The 25,269-nt window shown below is 29.9% G+C and overlaps 1 protein-coding gene across 1 annotated transcript in view; it reads left to right on the plus strand.

The window, feature by feature from the left end:
• The window catches only part of LOC142330447 (uncharacterized), a 95,250-nt gene that overhangs the window by 53,746 nt on the left and 16,235 nt on the right, over positions 1–25,269 (plus strand). Inside the window, exon 5 of the mRNA XM_075375688.1 lies at positions 22,817–23,016. Coding sequence (XP_075231803.1) covers positions 22,817–23,016 — 200 coding nt within the window. The remainder of the gene's footprint in view (positions 1–22,816; positions 23,017–25,269) is intronic.

The raw sequence follows: 25,269 nt of genomic DNA on the forward strand, positions 1-25,269 counted from the left end.
TGTATGTTGCATTATAGTATTATTACGATAAAATTATATGATTATATTATGTTGTATTGTGCAATAATAAATAATATCATCATAGATAATGCATTAAGTGTAATACCACGTTGATACTTGATTAGTTTTCACAATACTTTGCTTTTTTATATTTTCTTTGCATTGTGTTAACTTTTTTATTCATTTACTTTTTTTTACATTAATGATTTTTCAAATTGTATTTTATTCAGCAAGCTATTGTATGACATTAAAATAATTTTACTTTTTATAGTTGTTTTTATTAGTTTACAAGAAGAAAATACTTTTTATTATATCAATTCATGTCTACACACAAACTTTGCTTATACAGATAAGTTAAGCTTACTCAGTTTATTTATATGTTGTATGAGAATAATAAATAATTAAAAAATATTATACGGATGATCATAAATCTGAATATAGACACAGTATATACACATTAGAAAAAAAATAGTTAGTGTCTGATAAAACGCATTTGAATGTTTATAAACTTTAAGTTTTTATCCTTATTAAAGTATTTTGGGATGATTCCCTTAGAAATAGGAATTCTGTAAGTGTTTGTTACTACTTTGCTTTAAGGAATTACATTTTTTTATTTTTCTCTAAATGAGGTTTTGTTGGCATTGGAAGAACTCTTTATCTTATCAAAGAATTATAAGATAACACTTCCTTCATCCTTAAAAGTTTTGTAAACTAACAGTTTTTTACTTTCTTGTTTAATAACCAAAATTTTCTATTATTTATTCTCTGAAAATTTTGTTTACAAGGGCAGGTACAGTTTTTAAATATACATTACTGTTAGAAAGAAATAAATCCGCTTTGAAATAAAACCACCTATCTAAATTAATTTTTGAAAAATATCTGGTTTAACCCACTGAATTTTTTTTCTAGTGAGGCATCAAAATGGAAATAATTTTTTTTATTTCAGTGGTAGAGATTAAATTTGAAATTCGTTAGTTTAAAACTCCCATAAATGTTAGAATGTTAGAAATATCATAAATGTCATAAGCGTTAGAATGTTTCATACTCTAAAAAATTCAACTATTGTAAAGTAACTGTAATTAGGCTAAGCCTGCTGTTACTTTTTGAATTAATAAATAAACATTTTGTGAATTAAATTGTAAAAAATAGAAACTATATTATTAATTAAATAATACATTTTTAATTTGATGCATTGTTTACCGACATTTTGAAGAAAAGTACAGTATTACTTTTGGTTGCGTGGAATGAGTGGAAAGTGAAAATGAATTTTCTTTATGTTTCGAGGTATGAAGAGTATGAAAATACCGTTCATTTAAATTGCGGTTTCCTTATGTCTAATTATTTATATATAAAATACTATGTATAAAAATTTGTGGCTCAAAAATCTCCAAAACTACTACATCAATTTCATTGAAATCTGGGTATACTCTAGTAGTGTACCTGAAGTTATGCATATGAAAATTTTATGAAGATTGGTTGAATCGTTTTTGAGTTACACTCAGATTAAGGTGAAAACATTTCAGCGGGGCAAGTTAGAACTGTAGTTCGTTACGATGCTGTAAGTTAGAACATTGAATTTCTTTATCTGTGGTATCTATTGTTAGCAATATTGTTCGGCAGATTCAGGTAGTGTTACTTACTTTGAAAGTCATGATGACTGGAAATATATTTTTTATCTTAGGCTTATGTTGACAGTGTAGTGGTGTATTTAATTTTCATATGTACTTATGCAATGAGTCACAGTGGTGAGTGAGTTGAAACTTGATGCTTATGTGTAGAGTTTAAAGGCTTTTTTTTTTAATTTTTGATTGGAATAAGTTGATACTTTTTCAGAAGGAAACAAAGTAAAATAATGAAAAGCCAGTCTTCTTGTGCAGAACTGCACAACAATTTATTTTCAGAAAAAAAAAGATTTGTTAAAGCTATTAATGTTATCTAAATAAAATATATAATTATAATTTCTAAAAATAACTTGTTTTTAGTATAATAAGATTTTAAAATCCATCCTAATATTTGAAAGAAAATCTTTCATGTGAAAGGTTCTCAGTTTGAATCTTGATTGTGTTTGGCATTTTTCACACACTATAAATCTAATTCTTTGTTATTCAAAAATAATAAATAAAAGTAAAGTTACTAAAATGGGGCATAGGTTTGCAGTAGTTGTTAGAGAGAATAAAATAAAATAATCTGTAAAAATAAAATATTTAAAATTTTATTGTTAAAATTTAAAAAGTTATATCTTGAAATGAAGGTAGTACTAGCATGAAAAAATACTTGCATAAATTTAATATTATGTTATAAAAAATATACTTTTACTGGACATTTTGTAAAGGTAAAAATAATTTTCTCAATAAAATATAGTATATTATTAATTTTTTAAATTGTTAAACAGTTAATTTTTATATTGTCATATTTTTGTGCAGATATATATGAATAAATCTGGGTGTTTGTGAACTACTTTTTTTTTAAATAACTTGTTTGTTTATTAAATTTTTGTCAAGGATTTTATTTCTAATAATAAAACCATGAAAATAACGATGCTAAGTTTTACTTTGTTCATTATGTTAAACTGACATTTTAATAATAGTAGAGTGACAGAATTAATCATTTTAATTTATAAAGCATCTCTTTAGACAGTGTTATTTATAATTTTTAATGAAAAGTTATTATAATGTTAAATTAACTTATCAGTCTGATAGTGTAATCATTGTAGTTACGTTCTTGGTAAAATATTTAAAATATATATCATTCAATTTAATAGTATACAATTATATAGAAAAAAAATTATATGGTCAGTATAACATAATTATTGTTTACTGATTTTTAGTACATTTCATTGAAATAGTCTAATTATTAATATGTAGTACAAATATTTTTATATAAAAATATTTATAAATTGAACTTCAAAAAATTAATTTATAATAGTAACCACAAATTTTTGTATAACTAAGTATTTAATGCCTGTTGTTGTTTAGCAGGCATTAAATTCAAGATGGTTTCTTTATAACAGTTCCCCTAAATCCAACACTTTATCATTGATCCAGTAAGTATGGCCAAAACCCGTAAAATAGCTCGGCAAGAAAGGGATTAAGGTAGGAAAGTTTGGGTAAGGAGAGGAAGAATTGCTAATTTATCTTTGTATTTCAATGATCTACTAATGCAAAATCTCACTTGTTAATCATTGTTGGCTTAACAATTTTTCCAGCATTTTTCATTTGGAATAAACAATCTTATATTTCAAGGTTGCTTGCCTAAATAAAATTAGCATTGTGAAGTATTTTTTTTTTTTTAGAACTGCTTTGTATTTTTTGATTTTTGAGTAGGAAATACATTTTGTTTTTTAAACTCATTATGTATTTCATAAATGTGATTCAAAGATTTTAATATTAAACTTTTTCCTTTTGTTACTGTACTTAATTGTTCCTGTTTTTTCAAACATCAGTGTATTATAATATTATTAAAATAACATTACATACCTTTTGTCAAAAAAACACTGTATCCCTATATAAACAGGGTTTGTATTGTATCTTTATTTGAGAAGGAATTAAGGTAACTGATAGTGATTTCAGCCATTCGGCTTGTTATTTGGTTACTGGACAGGAAATGGAAAACCTAAGTCGATCCACTGGCAATCACCTCTGCTGGGTAATATCAATGATATATCCATATCCTAAAAGAACTGGTATCCTTATAATAGAAGATCTGGATTATATTTACACTCACAAAACTTATAACAGAAAAGAAGGAATTATGAATTAGGAAAATGAGTGCTAGTGAATTAGGATTAGATTGCTTTCTTCTCCAGGCGGCAACACCACCTAGCCTACACTTTATTTGGAATTTTTTTTATTCAGATGAGAATGGTTTATTACTGATAAATAATTTTATCTTGATCAGTTTAAATGCATTCTGAACAAAAGTTATCTGAAAATGGGTATATGGTTCCTGCACAAATGACTCTGCCTAGCCTGAGATTGTATGACATGAGGAAGCCTCCGGTTGAATTATAAATCATTGAAGGTGTAATAAATAGGGTGAAAATTATAAACAAGCAAAATATTATACATTATATTTCTGCCAGTTTTTTAAAAATTCAAGTGAATCTTGTTTCACTTGGAAAAAAGGTTATGCGTAATTTAATTTTTATTGCATCTAGTGAAGTATTAGGCTCTGAAAGAGTTTTTCAGTTCCTTTTAAATTGAATCATGATTTAATTTTAATTCGGTAAATTATTATTATTATTAGTAATGTATTAAGTAATTGACTGGTTATTAAGTAAATGATTACAATTTTGTAGGTGTAAGCCTAATACATGTTATCTGTAAGGTTTTGTTACATTAGTAAGCCTTTTATTTAGTTAACAATAATATCTTTAAGTGTTGAATTATATAATCTTTTTTTTTTTTTTTTGTCTTCAGTCATTTGACTGGTTTGATGCAGCTCTCCAAGATTCCCTATCTAGTGCTAGTCGTTTCATTTCAGTATACCCTCTACATCCTACATCCCCAACAATTTGTTTTATATACTCCAAACGTGGCCTGCCTACACAATTTTTCCCTTCTACCTGTCCTTCCAATATTAAAGCGACTATTCCAGGATGCCTTAGTATGTGGCCTATAAGTCTGTCTCTTCTTTTAACTATATTTTTCCAAATGCTTCTTTCTTCATCTATTTGCCGCAATACCTCTTCATTTGTCACTTTATCCACCCATCTGATTTTTAACATTCTCCTATAGCACCACATTTCAAAAGCTTCTAACCTTTTCTTCTCAGATACTCCGATTGTCCAAGTTTCACTTCCATATAAAGCGACACTCCAAACATACACTTTCAAAAATCTTTTCCTGACATTTAAATTAATTTTTGATGTAAACAACTTATATTTCTTACTGAAGGCTCGTTTAGCTTGTGCTATTCGGCATTTTATATCGCTCCTGCTTCGTCCATCTTTAGTAATTCTACTTCCCAAATAACAAAATTCTTCTACCTCCATAATCTTTTCTCCTCCTATTTTCACATTCAGTGGTCCATCTTTGTTATTTCTACTACATTTCATTACTTTTGTTTTGTTCTTGTTTATTTTCATGCGATAGTTCTTGCGTAGGACTTCAGTTATGCCGTTCATTGTTTCTTCTAAATCCTTTTTACTCTCGGCTAGAATTACTATATCATCAGCAAATCGTAGCATCTTTATCTTTTCACCTTGTACTGTTACTCCGAATCTAAATTGTTCTTTAACATCATTAACTGCTAGTTCCATGTAAAGATTAATAAGTAACGGAGATAGAGAACATCCTTGTCGGACTCCCTTTCTTATTATGGCTTCTTTCTTATGTTCTTCAATTGCTACTGTTGCTGTTTGGTTCCTGTACATGTTAGCAATTGTTCTTCTATCTCTGTATTTGAACCCTAATTTTTTTAAAATGCTGAACATTTTATTTCAGTCTACGTTATCGAATGCCTTTTCTAGGTCTATAAACGCCAAGTATGTTGGTTTGTTTTTCTTTAATCTTCCTTCTACTATTAATCTGAGGCCTAAAATTGCTTCCCTTGTCCCTATACTTTTCCTGAAACCAAATTGGTCTTCTCCTAACACTTCTTCCACTCTCCTCTCAATTCTTCTGTATAAAATTCTAGTTAAGATTTTTGATGCATGACTAGTTAAACTAATTGTTCTGTATTCTTCACATTTATCTGCCCCTGCTTTCTTTGGTATCATAACTATAACACTTTTTTTGAAGTCTGATGGAAATTCCCCATTTTCATAAATATTACACACCAGTTTGTATAATCTATCAATCGCTTCCTCACCTGCACTGCGCAGTAATTCTACAGGTATTCCGTCTATTCCAGGAGCCTTTCTGCAATTTAAATCTTTTAATGCTCTCTTAAATTCAGATCTTAGTATTGTTTCTCCCATTTCATCCTCCTCAACTTCCTCTTCTTCCTCTATAACACCATTTTCTAATTCATTTCCTCCGTATAACTCTTCAATATATTCCACCCATCTATCGACTTTACCTTTCGTATTATATATTGGTGTACCATCTTTGTTTAACACATTATTAGATTTTAATTTATGTACCCCAAAATTTTCCTTAACTTTCCTGTATGCTCCGTCTATTTTACCAATGTTCATTTCTCTTTCCACTTCTGAACACTTTTCTTTAATCCACTCTTCTTTCACCAGTTTGCACTTCCTGTTTATAGCATTTCTTAATTTCCGATAGTTCCTTTTACTTTCTTCATCACTAGCATTCTTATATTTTCTACGTTCATCCATCAGCTGCAATATATCGTCTGAAACCCAAGGTTTTCTACCGGTTCTCTTTATTCCGCCTAAGTTTGCTTCTGCTGATTTAAGAATTTCCTTTTTAACATTCTCCCATTCTTCTACATTTTCTACCTTATCTTTTTTACTCAGACCTCTTGCGATGTCCTCCTCAAAAATCTTCTTTACCTCCTCTTCCTCAAGCTTCTCTAAATTCCACCGATTCATCTGACACCTTTTCTTCAGGTTTTTAAACCCCAATCTACATTTCATTATCACCAAATTATGGTCGCTATCAATGTCTGCTCCAGGGTAAGTTTTGCAGTCAACGAGTTGATTTCTAAATCTTTGCTTAACCATGATATAATCTATCTGATACCTTCCAGTATCGCCTGGCTTTTTCCAAGTGTATATTCTTCTATTATGATTTTTAAATTGGGTGTTGGCAATTACTAAATTATACTTCGTGCAAAATTCTATAAGTCGGTCCCCTCTTTCATTCCTTTTGCCCAGCCCGTATTCACCCACTATATTTCCTTCCTTGCCTTTTCCAATGCTTGCATTCCAATCTCCAACTATTATTAAATTTTCATCTCCTTTTACGTGTTTAATTGCTTCATCAATCTCTTCGTATACACACTCTACCTCATCATCATCATGGGCGCTTGTAGGCATATAGACGTTAACAATCGTTGTCAGTTTAGGTTTATATATATAATATATAATATATATATAGGTTTATATATAATCTAAAAATTGAAAATTATTCTACTCAAGTGGTATTTTAGATGCTATAATTGTAATGATTGTAGAATACTTGATGTCAGACACCATTCGATACTGAAAATTGGTAGAACTTCATAACAACCATCTTCATAACCATCCTAGCCTTACTAGGGAAGATGAAGAGTAAAATGTTTTCCTGTTAACTGTTCCATCGAGCTAAATGTTCTTTTGCATATCAGCTTGCCAAGACCACAAAAAAAGATGATTTAAAATTGTGTTAGTAATACAATCTCTGTAGAGACAAATAGATGTGTAAAACATCATTACTCTCAGAAAAGCAAATAGACTGATGCTGCTACTATTTCAGGTAGTTTATATGTGTATAACAGCCGTACATTAAATCAGGACCAGTAGTATAAATTAACAAATAATTCTACTAATTTCTGAGGGAAACAAAATATTTATGTGCTCATTTTCAGTTGGGAAAACTCTGATTAATAACATATAATTATTGGTTAGTAATTAGTAGTAACAAATAATAAACCGTACAAAACAGTTATGTAGAACAAATCTCTGAATGCAGTTACTTAATGTAGAAAAGATTATGAATTGAATTAAAGTGAATGACTCCAAAAATTCCAAGTTATGAAAATTGTCTATTCTGTATCGTTATTTTGTTAATTTCAAATCATTCTCAAGTAGCAACTTTGCTAAACTATCAGCTTTTAAACTTTTCTTTGTTTAACAATAGAAAATAATGTTTGATGTACTTCATGATCACTGATAAATAATATGATGTAAAATTATACATTTGAAATTAAAATGTTGTAATTTGATTAAGATGTATATAATTGTTTTCCTGTACAGTTAATTATAAATCTTTAATTAAAACATTTAATAATTAAATAGTAAAATTTTAAGCCAGAACAAAAATTATTATTAGTTATCTATTATCATTTTTGATTATGAAATCTGTTCAAGTTAATGTCAAGGGGTACATTTTTCATTGTAGATTATTTTTATTATTGGTGATTGCTTTTTTATGCCTATATTATTATATTATAATTTGTTTTAAAGATGTTGTTCTATATTATTTTTACCTCCTAGAGATTATAGTTTGTAATAGTATAAAGAAAAACAATATTATAATAAATCAAAATGTTAGCATTTCCTTTTTTTTCAGCAATTTTAATGTCTCCTAAGTTGTAATGCGATTAAAAAACTAGGGGCATTGTTATCTTTTATAAATTTATAATTACGTGCTTAGATGTGTGTTACTGTATAATTGTTACAATATATTTCACAATCTTATAAGTAAATTACATTATATTATGAGGGGGAAAAATTTCTTTGTATTCTATTGATAGATAATTTTAGGATCACCCAACTCTGATAATGTTAATCAGATCTGTCAGTACTTGTTTGCTTTTGAAAAGTAACATATCACTGAGTATTTTTAGAAAGATTTTGATTATATTAGTTTATTTATTTAAAAATTATTGCACCATGAAAATAAGTAATAAAAAGCAATTCGATACGTTTTGAAATATTATTAAAAAAAGGGCAGGATGCTACTCAGTCAGCTAAAAAAATTTTTGATGTTAATGGACATGATGCGGTATTTGTATGTGTTGCACAAAGTTATTCAAGTGTTTTTACTTTCGAAATTTTGATGACCTCGTTCCGGTAGGCTGATGACTGAGGAAGTCAAAATCTTGGGAAAAATTGAGCAACAGTGATATAGTGTCGTGAAAATGAACTAAACATCAACCAGGAAGCAGTTTTGAATCATTTGAAGAATGCTAGATAAAAAACTATTTTAGCGTGCCATTTGGTTTAATGATGAAAAATTTAATGGATCAAATTTCCATTTGTAAATATCATTGCTAAAACAGAATGAAATCAAACCATTTTTGAAACAGTTCATTATGAGCAATGAAATGTGGATCATGTATGACAATAATTTACAGAAAGATGATTGAAGTGGGGCGAAGCCAGGATTGATGCCTTTAAAAATGATACTACGTGTACGGGTGGGTGGTGAGATTGGAAAAAATGATTCACTATGAGATGCCCAGTCAAATGATTGATTCTAACCTCCAATGTCAACAACTGAAAAGATAGCGCCATGCAATCGAGATAAAGCTACCAGAATTCATAAGCAGGAAAGTGTAGTTTTTCATCACAACACCAGACCCCACACAAACATCTTTGGTGACTGAGCTGCTGAACCTTTTACAACATATACCTATACCATACGATAAACACTACACAAATTACAACATATACCTTTACACAGCAACGTAACAGCATCTTACACTTACACTCGGTGGTGTTGTAACACCTTACCAAACGTGAAACTGTAACCCAAGATGGAAACTCATGCTGATGGGTGTACGTATTGAGTCTCGAACGACATCCTTTGGGCACCTGGGTGAACCCAGTTGTATTTAGTTTTAGCCTCTGTACACGTGGGTTCTACAGAGGTGGTCTTGTATTTCTCCGGTATCGTGGGACCAAAACTACTAGTCCTCGAAAGAATTTTATGATGGCTGCTGCCCCACTGAAAAAAATCACCAATATCATCAGCCTTGTGAAAAGACCTCATTCAGCTTTATCTGACAAGGATAACAGTACCAAAGAATTCTCAGGGATGGTTAACTTGAGATTGTACAAGACTACACTTCATTTAAATTCATACATATTATCCTCATTCATCCTCTGAAGTAATACCTTATGTTGGTTCTGGAGGCTAAACAGAAAAAAGAAAATTGAAGATATGTAGTTCTTTGGAAGATGGCTTCCTTCAAAAGGTCCCTCGTCTTTCCTGATAAATAAGGTAAGAACGGGTTCAAGTGGTTACCCCGTTAACGTCAGAAGATTGAGAGACGGATCTATACTGATAGAGACTTTTAGTGACAAGTAGATTTCAGTCGTTCTTATGTCTGACCAATATGGACTGTATAAGAGTAAGTGAGTTGTGCCACAAAACCTTGACAGCCGAGGAGAAATTGTTTGCTGGGATCTTCTGGAGATCTATGTCAGTGAAATTGCCGAGGAACTTCATCACAAGGCGTTATAGAGGTGAAGAGAATAATGAAACGTGGAGTAGCCTACTCCTTCCCTTATATTAACGTTCAACCTTTCGATACCACATAAAATAAAAAAATAAAAAGAAATTAAGTAAGAAAATAAAAAGTAGATTACCTGTCAGTTAGATCTTAAGCTGGTACGGTACCTTCAGCCTCTTTTTCTTTCTTTTTTCTGTTTAACCTCCAGAAATTATCCGGAGTCGTCGCTCGTCGATCGACCCCTGGGGACGCCTTCCGGTCATCCAGATTCGGATAGTAAAGTGCCTGGGTAATCATGTATGGGCTCTACATACCACGTGGCTTAGGATTGGCCTCTGCATAATAAGAGGGGAGGTTTTTTAGTGGCTGCCATCAGTGCGGGCCTGACGGTGGCTGACGTTTTTCCTCCCCCTACGGAAAAAAAAAGAAAAAAGTGGATTGTTTAATTATTATTAAATTTTATTTATACGACACACAAGAAATATGAAAATTTTGTTAATCAGCAACTCACGAAGATACGAATAACACTGATCTAGAATAGTATATTACATAACAAGAGTTGTAAGAAGTAAGCTGAAAAAGTTAAATTTTCTCGAGTGCGTAATATGTGTTACTATACGAGTTGTGCTATACTATACTTTTTCTATCCAAAAAATTTGGATTTTGGACTTTTTCTTAACTGCAGTAATAAGCCCTCATTGAGAGATTTTCATCGTAAGTGGTACTTAGTTTCATTAGTTCCAGAGTTATAGCCGAATAAAATTTTAATTAATGAAATATTTGGATCTTAGGGTAGGCGCATCGGTTCGAATCGGACTTCATTTCCTTTTTTTTAACTTAAACAAAATTTTTTTTTAATTTAAATATATTGATTTAGTAATTATTAACCCGTGATTGTAAAAAAATATTTACAATAAATAATAATTCAATAATAACAGTAAAAAAAAATGAAAAAAAAATCAAAAGTTATTAGTGAAATAAAATTTTATGTACTTTTAAAAATGTGTATATGTAATTTAATAGACGTTATTACATATGTGAATACGTAATAGATTTTGTGAAACATTTAATTATTTAATATTAATTGAAAATTATAATTTAGAATCGTATTATTTTTGGATTTTCTAGTTAAATTTCTGTTTAATTTTATTTAATTATTTTGGAATTTCTGTTTCATTTTATATACATTAAAGTTAACAACAGAGTGACTGAAAAATAGACCCTCACAAGAACAACATATACACTGAGGCATACATGACCTATCTTTAATAAATTGTGAAAAATTCTTATCTTTTAGTTCATTACTCCTATGATATTATCGGACAATATTCTCCCCAAGTCGGAGTTGATCATTTCGTTTATTTGTTTTTTGTTGAATCTTCTCTTAATGTTTTTTTATTCTTTCTTTGGTTTTAACATTTTTTCCTCTTTATCATCTCTTAATCTTTTTATTCGTTCTTTGGTTTTAAAATTATCTTCCTCTTTATATTTATCATCTCACAATTTTTTTATTTTTCCCTTGTTTTTAACATTTTCTTCCTCTTCAAATTCATCTTCTTGTCGTTTTTTTGAGATATATTTTTTCGTTATCTTTCTTTTTCCTCTATGAATATTTATTTTTCATTTTTGATTATTGACCAAATAATCCAATAATAAAAACTGAATATTTTACACCGTAAGGTCAAAATTAAAATTTGTAACCATCATACAGGAGTTCACTTAACGGAATAGTTTAATTATTATTAATTTTTGTTTATACGACACACCAGAAATCTGAAATTTTTGTTAATCAGCAACTCACAAAGATACGAATAATACTGATTTAGTAATACGAGTAATAAAGGGACTTTTAATCTATACTAATATTTCATGTAAGATTGTTGAATTAAAAATTGTATAAATATTTGATGTTAATAAAAACGAATATTTTAGCGATTGTAAAACTGTCCACTTTATTAAATAATTGGAGGATCGTATCTCACTTTCAAATGAAGTGTAGAAAAAATGTGTATATGTAATTTAATAGGCGTACAAGGAAGTCATGTGGTGTTCGTATCAGATTTTTCTATAAAAATTTAAATCGGTATAAGGCACCTAAGATCCATATTACTGTAGCTAACAGGGAAAGGCATAGGCTTTGGGACACCTGTTTGAACCATACTGCATGTGTGTGAATAGTACACGATTTACATGTCTTTATCACAAAATATTAACACGCAATATTCAATTATACTCGAGAAAAGTGGCCCAAAAAATTTCGTTAGCATTTTATATTAGTTTATATTTTAATTTCGTTTCACGTCACTCAAGTAGATATCACTTCGAATCAGACTTCATATGAATACCATTTTTTTCAATTTAAATATGTTGATTTATTAGTAATTCTGATTGTAAATTTTTTAATTAAAATGAAAAGTACATAAAATGTTCTCTCACTAATAACTTCTGATTTTTTTCATATTTTTTTATATTATTAATTGTTATTTATTGTTAAAAGTTTTTTTACCGTCAGAGGTTAATAAATCAATATATTTAACTTAAAAATTTTTTTTTTTAATTATGTGTATGAAATCGGATTTGAACTGATATGCACAAAAGTTCAAAATCCAAATGTTTTGGATTTTGGACTTTTTTGTCCATTTTTGGCCTAGTCGATTGCAATCAAAAGGGGAGGTGCACAACTACATGTTACAACAGTCCTAAGTACAAAGTTTCAGCATTCTACAACTTATTGTTTGTGGATTATGCGAGATACATATGTACAGACGTTACGCTGAAACTAGTCAAAATGGATTCAGGGATGTTCAAAATTGATATTTCCGTTGAAATCTGAAAACCAAAATTTTTTTGCAATCACAATACTTCCTTTACTTCGAGAAGGATGTAAAAGTTCTCTTCCGACAAAACCTTTTCGTGTTTTGCCACGTTTTGTTAAAGCCTAAGTGAGATAAGAGGTCTGGAACCACTTTTACCTATATCTTTTCTTAGATTACAAACCATAAGGAATCACCAAATTTATCACTCGATTTGTACTCTAACAATTTTAGTACGGTTTAATTTCACAGAGGTAGCAGAAAGCAGGACTAAATGTTTCGCGAGCCATAACTCACTAATGAACCGTTTTCTCATCAATCTTTATATGAATTTTTTTTCTTAGTTTTGGCTGTAGAATCATCACCCGAGAGATTGCCGTGCACTATGGAATTGTCTGTACATATGTACACAGAATGATTCAGGAGGAAAGCAAATAATTGGAGATCTGATTTTAGAGCTTCCAATAAGGGAAAAGTTCATACAAATATGTGACTGAAAATGCTTTGTTATCAAGTTACGGTTAGCGAAAAAATTCGCCCGACCATATTGAGTTGGTCACACTGAAATTTTTAAGGCGTTATGTAAGGGATAAACTGGATGTTATCTTATGGTTTTTGACCTGAAAAGTTGAGTAATACATTTTCGAGAACTGATTTCTTTTAGTTTTCATGATATCCAACATAAAAATAAAAATTCAGCGGTGAAAAAGCAAGTTCTTTTTAGGTTTGAAGTACAATAACTTTGTTAAAATTAACTTTCATTATTAAAAACAAAACAGAAAAATGTTTTGAATTTGTAAAAATTAAAAACAGTGTTAACTGTGAAATATTTTATACAATTTTTAATAAACTTTGTGAAAATGGTACGTTTCCCAGCACTCAAGTTTAATTTGAGAGCTGGTACATGGTGATGAAAGGGAAATCATTCTTCAGGCGATATAACTTACTACTACAAGCATATGAAGAATTTCTACTTGACAACATTTCACAAAGTGCAGTATGGAGAACCTTACATGCTCACAAACTGCAGCCATTTCATGTTTAGAAATTTCAACACCTTTAGCTTGGTGACCGTTCCAGACGACTGCAATTTTTTCAATGGGTTAACAATAATTACTACAATTCTGTTCATACTACTTTTGGGTGAAGCTACTTTTACCAGTAACGTCTTAAAAAGCACATAGAATTCACATCATTGGTCTGAAGAAAATCCACATGCTGTAGTTGAATCAAATTTCCAGCAACAATTTTCAGTGTACATTTGGTGTAGCAATATCTGCAACCACTTAATAGGCCATTTCATATTAGTTCAACGTGTCACGGGGAAAAATTATCTGTAATTTTTATACAATGAATTTCTCACAGTGCTTGAAAATTCCCATTGGCAAAACGAATTATGAAATGCACTATCAACTTGATGGGGCTCCAACACATTTCATGAATGAAGTAAAACAATTCATAGATGAAAGATTTACTGGTAAATGGATTGAACTTAGAGGGCCGGTAAATTGGTTACCTACGTCACCGGACCTTTCTCCGTTAGATTAATGTTTTTGAGAAGGAATGAAATGCAAGGTATACAATAAAAAAGTGGACACATGATGAATTGATCGCTCACATTCTCAATGCTACTGGCCTCATCAAGGAAAGTAAAGATATTAGGTTGATGACAGAAAATGAAAGGAAATTTGTTGGAAAAGTGCATGGATGTCAATGATGGAATTTTTTGAATACTTGTAATTAATACAGTATAAATACAGTATTTTTTTCTTTTTTAAGTAGATTAAAAGTATTTTAATTTGTTATAGGACTAAATTTATTGTGCTAAAAAAAACTTTTTAATTTTTACAAATTTATAACATTTTTCTGTTTTGTTTTTAATATTAAAAGTTTATTTTTTTTTTGTCTTCATAACTTTATTACATTATTCTACCCAGAATTAAATTCCCTATAAATTTTTATAGTAAAATTTACACATTTATTAGTTATTTAATAAAGTTATTGTACTTCAAACCTAAAATAAGTGTTTTTTTCACCAGATTTTTCTGTTTTACATTGGAGAATACTACAGGAAATACTGTTCTATTAAATGAATATTATATGAGATCTTTTTTATTCAATTTTAAGGATGAAAAACATAAACATCAAGTTTATTCCTGTACATAATGCCCTTAGTATTTCAGTATGACTTCATTTCACCGGGGGAACTGAAACTGACAGAATTTTTCGCTAGCCATAACTCAATAACAAAGCATTTTCAGACATATGTTTATATGTATTTTTTTCCTTATTTCAAGCTCTAGAATCAGTCTCGAAATTATCTCCCTCTCTTTACTTGGAATCATTCTGTATATATATAGAGTGATTCAAAGCGGGAAATTTTAAAAATTAAATAACGTTATGAAAAATGTTTTTTAGAAAATGAATTTTATTTCATGTAATTGTACAAATGTTGCCATTTTAGGATACATATATTTTAGTTTATTTTTTAAAGATGACATCTTGCAGGTGACCTCCTCTTCTACGTAAACACTCACCAAGTCTCCCCGTTAAATTGTTCGTGGTTTGACGTAACATCTCGACTGGAATTTCCGCAATTGCTTCTCGGATCTTTGCCTTCAGTTCTTCCGTTGTAGCAGGTCTACTGTGGAACACTTTGCTTTTAAGGTGACCCCGCAAAAAGTAATCGCAAGCTGAGAGATCAGGCGATCTGGGAGGCCATCTAATGTCACCATTTGGTGAAATGACACGTTGTTCAAATGATCGGCGTACAGCTGCCATCGATATTCGTGCAGTATGTGACGTTGCTCCGTCTTGTTGAAACCAGGCTGTGTTAAGAATCGATGGAAATCTCTTTTGTTGTTCCACAACAAAGGTTTCAAGCACGGCAACGTAACAAGCCGACGTCACTGTAATCGCAAGACCGTTGTTATCCTCAAAAAAATAAAGGCCTATAACACCGTAAGATGACATAGCACACCACACGGTCACTTTCTGGCCGTGCAACGGACGCTGGTGTAGCTGCGTAGGATTTTCTTGTGCCCGGTATCTGAAATTTTGCTTGTTAACAAATCCACTGAAGTGGAAATGCGCTTCGTCTGACATCCACAGTTCGTGAACAAACTCTTCGTTATCGTTTATCTTCTGAAGTATTACATTACAGAATTGTGCTCGCACAACTGCATCGTTCGGTTTCAGTTCCTGGACGATCTGCAACTTGTACGGATGGAATTCCAAGTCCTTCACTAACATTCTTTGAACACTTGAACTATGCGATTGTAAAGATGCTGAGAGACGACGGATTGACCGATGTGAACTTCGTGTGACAGCATCTTGTAAAGCTTGAACATTCTGTGGTGTACGGACGGTTCACTCACGGCCTGGAGGTTTCTTTTTCATTGCCGAACCGGTTTCCTCAAAATTAGATATCCATCTTTTAATTGCGTGTGCTGATGGATCACGGTCGTGCCGTCCCAGATTAAAATGACGGCGAAATTCTCTACGCGCTCCCTCCACACTGTTATTATTTTTTAAAACGCTTTGATAGCAAATGCACGTTGCACACCACTCCAAGGATCCATGACAACTAAATGGCAGGTTAGTTTAGAGAGGCTGGCGCCACTTATCAAGTGGTACCAATCGCCCACGGCTACCAACACAACTTTCAAGATTTCCCGTTAATATATGATTAATATATATATATACTGCATATATTTTATACAAATTTACATTTAAAATATGTATTTATTTTATATTATTTTCTTAAAACTAATAATTTACGCTTACTACGTTTTTGCATTATGTCTGTTTAGTCCTTAGTAGATTTTACTTCAAACCTAGATTCGTAACTTTTAAAGTTTACATTATTTTTTGTAACAAAATATTTTTCTCAGAAACAGAGATCTCGGCAAAATTGCTATATGAAGGTAATTAGAAACAAAAAACTATCATTATAATTGGTAGTTTTAACAATATAACTCTGCTTCTAGAATGCAATTTCCTACGCCATTTATTAATATACATTTAAAAAAGATGTGAATTTATAATATTGTGCCCTGCAGGAATTATCATTTTTAACAGGAAATTTCATTTGCTCATGAAGTTAAAATAGTAATTATCTATTGATTAAAAAAAACTTTTTTCCAGTACCTATCAGTCAAGTTGTACATTATCTGTTGTCACTTCCTTATCTGTGTTTTTTTTTCATTTTGTTTTATAACCATTTAAATAATAATGATTTTATGAATTGAAAATCAGTAGATTTTTCTTAAATAAAATAATTCTTCTAGTACGCATTTTGAAACTCCAAGACCACAGGCCTGTAGGTTCAAGTATAATAAGAAATTTACAACAAAAAAAATATATTTTTGAATCCATACTCATATCAGAAAATGGATTATTAAGATAGTATTAAAAATTAATTAAGTTGATGTTTGCAATCTTAGACTTTTAAAATCTAAAACCTTTTTAATCTCATGCTCTGTTGCGTTAAAATATTAAAATTGAAATGTCTTTTAAACAATCCAATATTCTGTCACTGGTATTTATTTTCCTTTTTTAAGTATTAGAACCATGAGGATCATAAAAAATATGATAAGTCAAATATTTATTTTAAATATTTCTAAAATTAGCTGTAGCTAGACTACTTTCTATTCAATCATGTGATTATGATATGTGATATAATTTTTGGAAAAGAAATTTGTAAAAATAATGATATAATTTTTTTATATTTTTGGAAGGTCTTATTTATAAACGTTATGATAGGCTAAACAAAGAGGGATTGTATGAGGAATGTTAAAGTAAGAGTTCTCACAAACAGTAAGTTTTTTGGGAGAATTCAAAACATAGGAACAGCAAGACTTTAAACAGTTTGGTTGTATAAAGAGATGATGAAGAAATAACATCATTGAAGTTATTACATCGCTAGGAAAATTGTAAAAGATCCAAAGTTAGATTTAGTAAAGGCTGGCCAGATATATTTAAGATATTATAAGTAGAAATACATTACAAAGAAAAGTAGAGGACTGGAGGCTGATAGTACAAGCGTGTCTACAATTTATTATTATTACTTGATCTAGGATATAAGATAATGAAGAAAAGAAGAAAATAGATTTTTGTAAAACGAAAAATAGTTAAAACACAAAAAATGAAAACACATTGAAAATTTAACTTTTTACATAAATTTTATTAAATAATTGGAGGATTGTTTGGAAAGTTTTTCGACCTGACAGAGATTGTGCAAATATGACCAAATTATGCTATGATGTTTGTAAAGTATGATTCTTTAGATGGCATGCTGCAAAATTTTAAATGTATGCATTTAGTTGCTTATTTGTTTTGAGATTTTTTGAAAAATGGATAAAATTGAAATCTGAGCTGTCTTAAAATACTTTACCACTTTAAAACATTTAGCTCTGATGGAAAAAGCTAGAGTCCACTTTTAAGCATTATTCCCCTTTGTTTTTGACAGTAAAATAGAGGGCTGCTGAATTTAAATTTGGTCTTGCATCCATTCAAGATATGAACACTTTAGATACTCAAAAACTGCTATGACTGACAAAATCATCATAAAAAAATCACAAAGCCATATTGAATGAATGTTTCTGACATTACAAACATCTCAATAGACCATGTCTCGGACTTTTACATGATGTTTTGGGTATGAAAAAGCTTTCTCCTTAATAGTGGATGCTGCATTTGGTTAATAAAAATTTTAACAAAAAATATACTTCCCAAGGGAGTTAAATTTATTTAAACGTGATTCTGTTATTCTTCTTCAACGTTTTATAACAGTAATTGAAAAATGAATTCGACCATTACATGCCAGACAACAAACAGTAGGTAGGAGAAGGTGAAAGTGTGTCAAAGACAGCAAAAATAGTACCATTTACAGGAAAAGCCATGGCTATGGTTTTTTATTTGGAATTCTCATGATTTGGAGATCATAGACTACGTGAAAAATGGCAACACCTCCGGGAATTATAACACTTCACTACTGGACCGATTGAAGGATGTTATTCAGACTAAACATCTACATTTGGCCAGAAAGAATATGTTCTTTCATCAGAATAATGCACCTGCATACAGGTTGTATTGGTTTAAAACAGGTTGACTTGGGTTGTTGCTGCAAAACTCAACTACACTACAATGTGCTTCCATATGCGCTGAATATACTGGATGTGGCTCCCAACAATTAACTTCCTTTTCCCAAAGCTGAAGAGTTCTTTTTCCAATCCCATTGGATGACGATTACTTCAAATGATGAGGTAAAAAACTGAAACAACTGCATATTGATGGATGAATTGCATTATACGGGGGTATTAAAAAGTTGGAAAGTCATTGATCTAAATGTATCGAATTGCCAGGTAACTTAGTGGAAAAAATTTCTAAAAAATCTTGTGTTTTCTTTATCAGGTGAAGAACAAATAACCCTAGTATATACCTACTATCATAATTATAAATTATACTAAATTATTTTAACTGTTGAAATATGTATCACTTAAAACTATTGAATTTAATAATATGTATTTTGTCCATAACTATTAATAATGTTGTTATTACAAATATTATATATATTATTTTTAAAATTTATCTTAAACGTAACATTGCAATATTTGTAATAAATTTAATTTAATTACATTAAATTATTTAATTAATTTGTAATAAATTTAATTTTATTACTAGTTTTGTATTATTGTATTTTAGATAATTTTACAAATTTTAGATAAGAAATACAAATTGGTATAATACAAATATTCATTACATTTTTAAATATTCAGTTTGGGAAAATTAATTGTTTAAAATACAATTTAAAAGTATTACCAAAGTAATTAGTACACCATCCATCTAAACTTACTTCAGGAAAGCATATTAGTAAAACTTCTTTTACTAACTCTTGAACTTTGTAGAGTGATGTTTTTATATGATGTAATTTATTGTGTCATTTTTCACCAAAAAAAAAGACCAGACTTTTCTTTAATAGTAATTTTCATTTAGTTTGAGTTCTAAAAAATAATTAATTTATTTTTAGTATTACTACCATTAATTTTTATAAATTATTATATATTTTTGGTTATTTAGAATGTGTAGGTATAATCTACATGTATAATTCATAATATGAATGTTAAAACATATCCATGTGGTTTAGTGAGTCTGCCGCATGAGCTCATTTCTCATTAATTTAATTTAAGCATGGAAAACTTAAATGTATATTCACTAATTTTAAGATATCATCACTGATACTATTGACTTCTTTTAAGTAATTGTAGCCCTTTACGTATTATTACATGTACTTAATCAAATTGTTTACTCCATCTTAATTATATACGAGGTGCGACAATAAAGTAATGAGACTGATGTGAAAAAAATGTTGCTTACCATTTTAGTCATGTTTAGTGTTGTCTCCTTCAAAGTAGTTCCCCTCTGATTGCACACACTTATTCCAGCGCTTCTGCCATTGATGGTAACATTTCTGGAACTCATCTTCTGTAATATATTCCAAGACCCTCGTCACAGCTTTTTGGACATCTTATGTTGTTTGAAAATGGTGTCCCTTGACCGCCATTTTGACTCTTGGAAATAGAAAAAAGTTGCACAGAGCGATATCTGGTGAATAAGGTGGCTGTGGTAGTACTGAAATTTGTTTTGAGGTTAAAAATTGCTGTACTGACAGAGCAGTATGGGATGGCGCATTATCGTGATGCAGAATCCAATTATCAGTAATGTTGGCATGGACACGAAGAACTCGTTTATGAGTCTTTCTAAAATTTCTTGGTAGAAATATCAGTTAACTGTTTGTCCAGGAGGCACCCACTCTTTATGAACAATTCCCTTGGAATCGAAGAAGCACACAAGCATGCATTTCACTTTTGACTCTGACACGCGAGCTTTTTTTGGTCTGGGTGATCCCTTTGAGCACCATTGTGAACTTTGGCATTTTGTCTCTGGATCGTATTGAAAAAACAATAACCTTCATCACCAGTGATAACGCAGCTCAACAAATCTGGATTGATTTCCGTTTGCTCTAACAGATTGGCTGCCACATTTTTCCATGTTTCTCGCTGTTGTGTGAGATTTTTGGGGACCATTTTTGCACAAATCTTTCTCATACCATGATCTTCAGTTAATATTAGACGAACCGTTTCTCGATCAATGTTGAGTTCTTCTGCAATCATTTTCACAGATAATCTTCTATCAGATCGTACGATTTCACGCACCCTGGTCAAGTTGACATCTGTCCGTGAGGTTGATGGTCGTCCACTGCGGTCTTCATCTTCAACATTCGTTCTGCCTTCACTAAAAATTTTATGCCACCGAAAAACTTGAGCTCTTGACATAACCTCCTCTCCAAATGCCTTCTGAAGCTTACCATAAGTTGTCGTCGCGTTTTCACCCGATTTAACGCAAAAAGAAATGGCATACCATTGCGCAATATTTTGCGGTTTCATTTCTGTGACGAGTGACACAAACACGTGTTCACTTATTACAGCACAACTCACAACTGAGCAGTTGCATCAATGTGCCGCTTGGACTAGAAGTAGCTTATAAACCAAGGTCAAAGATGGTATAACCTACGCAAACTGCAGGGTTGCACATCTTGCAAAGAAAAATCAGTCTCATTACTTTATTGTCGCACCTCGTATGTAATTTTATTTTAAATTTTAACCATTTAGTGCACAGTTTGGGAATTGGCGTGAGAAATATTGTTTATAGAAATTAAAATAAGAAATTCAATAAGTTTAATTTTAATATGAACTTTATATATATTCTGAAAATAATAAGTTAGTTCTTTGATCATCTCATGAACTGTGTTACTTTAATTAAAAAACATAAGCTTTTCTCAAAAAACAGCAGTTGCTAAACAAAAAAAAACATTTTTGTGTTTCAACGTATGATATTTTGGGGCTCACTTGAACTCAGTACAAGTTTTTAAGATATATAAATAGCATGTCAGATAATTGTTTTGTGTCAATAAATATGAATCATATAGATTGATACTTAAAAAATTTTAAATGTTAACCCATCCTTATGTTCATATTTATGAATGTACAATCTTTGCTAAAAAAAAAAAATAGTTACTTATTCTTAAAAAAAAACAATAATTTCCATTTCTAATAAACTGGATAACAGAACTGTTTTTGTGTAATTTAACGGAATAGTTACAAGAAAGGGTTTTATTATGCTTCCATTGGCATTTTTAATAAATTATTAAACTATTTTAAAAAATCTTCTCGTTAATTTATTTAAAATACAATTAAATGATTTTATTTTACAGAATCAACATTATTATCGATGAATTTTTAATAACACCAATTAAAAACTAAAAAAAACCCAAATTTTCTCTGTTCACTTTACATAAATATGTATTCAGATAATTTGTTTTATGTTCAGTATCTTCTTGTGCACATTTAAAATTATTTTTAAATTATTATATTTAACATTATCTCATGTGTGTTTATATTTTAAATAATTAATATGAAGTTTAATCTCACCTATTTTTTATTGTATAATTAATTGTGCATTTTGTGATGCTGCCGTATTCAAAGTTTTACTATTGTTTCTCTCAAACAATCCAGGTAAATGCTGGGGCAGTTTGTTTTCCTATTCATAGAGTGGATAAAAAAACTATTCCATGGATAAATTACACTCCGTGGAGTGGATTTTACCGTTCCTGATGTGGTCTATAATGTATTACTAAGTACCGATCAGAATCAAAAATAAATAAATATTTTTGTTCTCTTTTCACGCTGTTAAATCTCATGGGACTATGGTTTGTTCACAACATTTTTTGTATTGTTTCTGTTTGCCTAATTAAATCAATTATCTTTAAATAATTTTTTTTGTACTAACCTAATTGTTAATAATAAAATCCCAGTATTACTAAATTATTCTATTATTAGTGCCGGTAATAATGTAATTTTTAATATTTTTTCTAGGTTCATGTGAAAATGCCTTTGGAGATGAAACATTTGATTATGCTATAAACTGCGCTTGTGAAACAAGACTTGGTCAGACTGTTGCTATTTATCGTGAAGGAATTTTAAAAGTTGGTGCTAATTGCGCTGAAAATGCTGCAAAACAGCGTGTCAAAAGATATATTGAAATTTCATCCGGTCAAATGTTTTCAAGTGAAAAGGTTAATTAAAAAAAATTTTTATTAACTAATAATATCAGTTATAATTTATGAATACGAATAAGCTATTTTGAGATATTTATATTTTTTATACTGTACTTTTAATTATTAGTAGAATTTTATTAAATGTCATTTGCTTAACATCAAATTCTTCAGTTTTCTAATTTACTTTTAATAATTTTTCTGGTTTTTATGAATTTACTAAAGCTGTGGATTGTATGAGAAATAGAAGGAAGATGTGCTTTATCCATTAATATTTCTAAACCTTGTTTACCTGTTTATCAGACTTTTACATAAAAATAGAATCTCTGGACTCTTCATTAAATAGAGTTGTCATACCATTGTGCTTGCAACAAAGAATTGCTGCTTTGCCAGTTATTAGAAGATGTTTAAAATGGGAGCTAGAGTGGTAGCTAATGCATTCTGTTGAAATTCATTAAAATATTTATTAATTAATTTGATTATCCAAGGAAGAGTAACAAATTATAAAGAATGGACAGAGAAAAGAAAAAGGTAATAAATTTTCACAAATATTGTCTCTGTTGAGGGTAGTTTACCATATTATGTATGACCAAATTCATTCACCAAAAAGAACCAAATAGAACTGAAGAACCAATGAGGGCTAATCATATTAAGAAAAAAGAGTTTAAGAAATAGTCATAATAATGTTCAAAGTATTGATTCCTTTCTGTTAATGTGAATATAAATCAGTAGTTTTGCTATAGTGGGTGGGGTGAATGAATTTCAAATAGGGTAGTAGTTCTATTAATTTACCTGGTTTGGAATACTGTTTGTTTGGAGAATTACAAATTGTTATTTATTTAGTTGTAGTGTTAATAGCTGACAACTTTAATAGTAGAATAGATTATCATTTTTTAATTCTGTATTCGATCTTCAAGCAGCTGATTTTATTTTATATTTGGATCATTTGCCAGCTTCAGTTAAAACAAATACTAAGATGATAAAGAAAAATTGTTTTGCAAATAATAATGAAATTTAAAAGTTTTAAATAATTTGGTTAGATGATATGGATATAGACATAATACTTTGCAGTCATCTTTTAAACTTAATATTCTCCATGCAATCCATTATTCTCCATTTTATCTTGAAATTAGTAGTGTACTATTCAGAAGTAAACCTTGGTTCAACTTCGATTGTAATGTATATAAGCATAATATGTGTAAGTTATATTGATTAAGAGACAACAGTGCAGTTTTTAAGATTGAATTGTAGGTATCTTTTTGTCTGAAAAGAAAATGTATAAAGATGTGTTGAAAAGAAAAAAAATGATTTTTATAAGTCTTAGTGGAATTTTGACCAAAGTTTGATTCCTCTACAGAATTCTTGGGCGCAGTAGAAAAAATTTAAGTAAGGAATACATCCTAAAGTAGAGTGTAATTGTATAAAATTTCCTTTTTTCAGAATAGTTGTAGAGACAACCCATTTAGTAACGTTTATTTTCTGGTGCACTTATTTAAATCCAGGAATTTGAAGAAACAGAACTTACTTCTGTTATTTGAAAAGAAAGAAATTGCTAGGACTTGGCAATTTCTAATGAGTATAGATTGCTTCTCTCGTTGTGGGAATAATACTTCTTATTTATCAATGTTTAATAAAATTCTTTTGGATGATAAATCTCTTCTGAATGGGTCAAAATGAAAATTATTTTTTTTTAATATAAAAAGGAAATGGGAAGAATCAAAAAATTATCATATTAATGTGACAGTGAAATGTCCTTTTGACTAATATAGTCTTGGCTAATGTTTTGGAATGAAAATTGTAAGATTTTCCCGAAATGTCTCTGCAAAAATTGAGGTTGTATTGATAATAATTTTTGTTTTAAATTTTGCAATTTATTATCATCAGGTTGAGCAAAAAGAAAGATTGTTTGCTTCGTTCATTGATTTTGAATTTGCATTTGATTTGGTTCTGCACACACCTTTGGCTTAGGTTAGGAGAGTTAAGGGTATAGAAATCTAATCAGGCTCCTTAAAGTCTATATGGGAGACATAGTTATTAGTAAATTGCAAGGAAAGCATAGAATTGATGCCAACTTCTAATGACATGTTGCAAGGAGATTTGATAAGTCCTTCATTGTTGATATTTGAATGTGGAATGTCAACAATTTTTATAGGGAGAAGTGTTTCATGAATAAAAATAGATGATAAAAAGTCTCTCAGATCTAAGAATTAAGCTGAAATGTCTGGCTGATTTTTGCAGTAGTTTACATTAAACATTTTATATAAAAAAAAAAGA

Source organism: Lycorma delicatula, chromosome 9 (genome assembly GCF_047948215.1).
Source record: "Lycorma delicatula isolate Av1 chromosome 9, ASM4794821v1, whole genome shotgun sequence".
Taxonomy (NCBI): domain Eukaryota; kingdom Metazoa; phylum Arthropoda; class Insecta; order Hemiptera; family Fulgoridae; genus Lycorma; species Lycorma delicatula.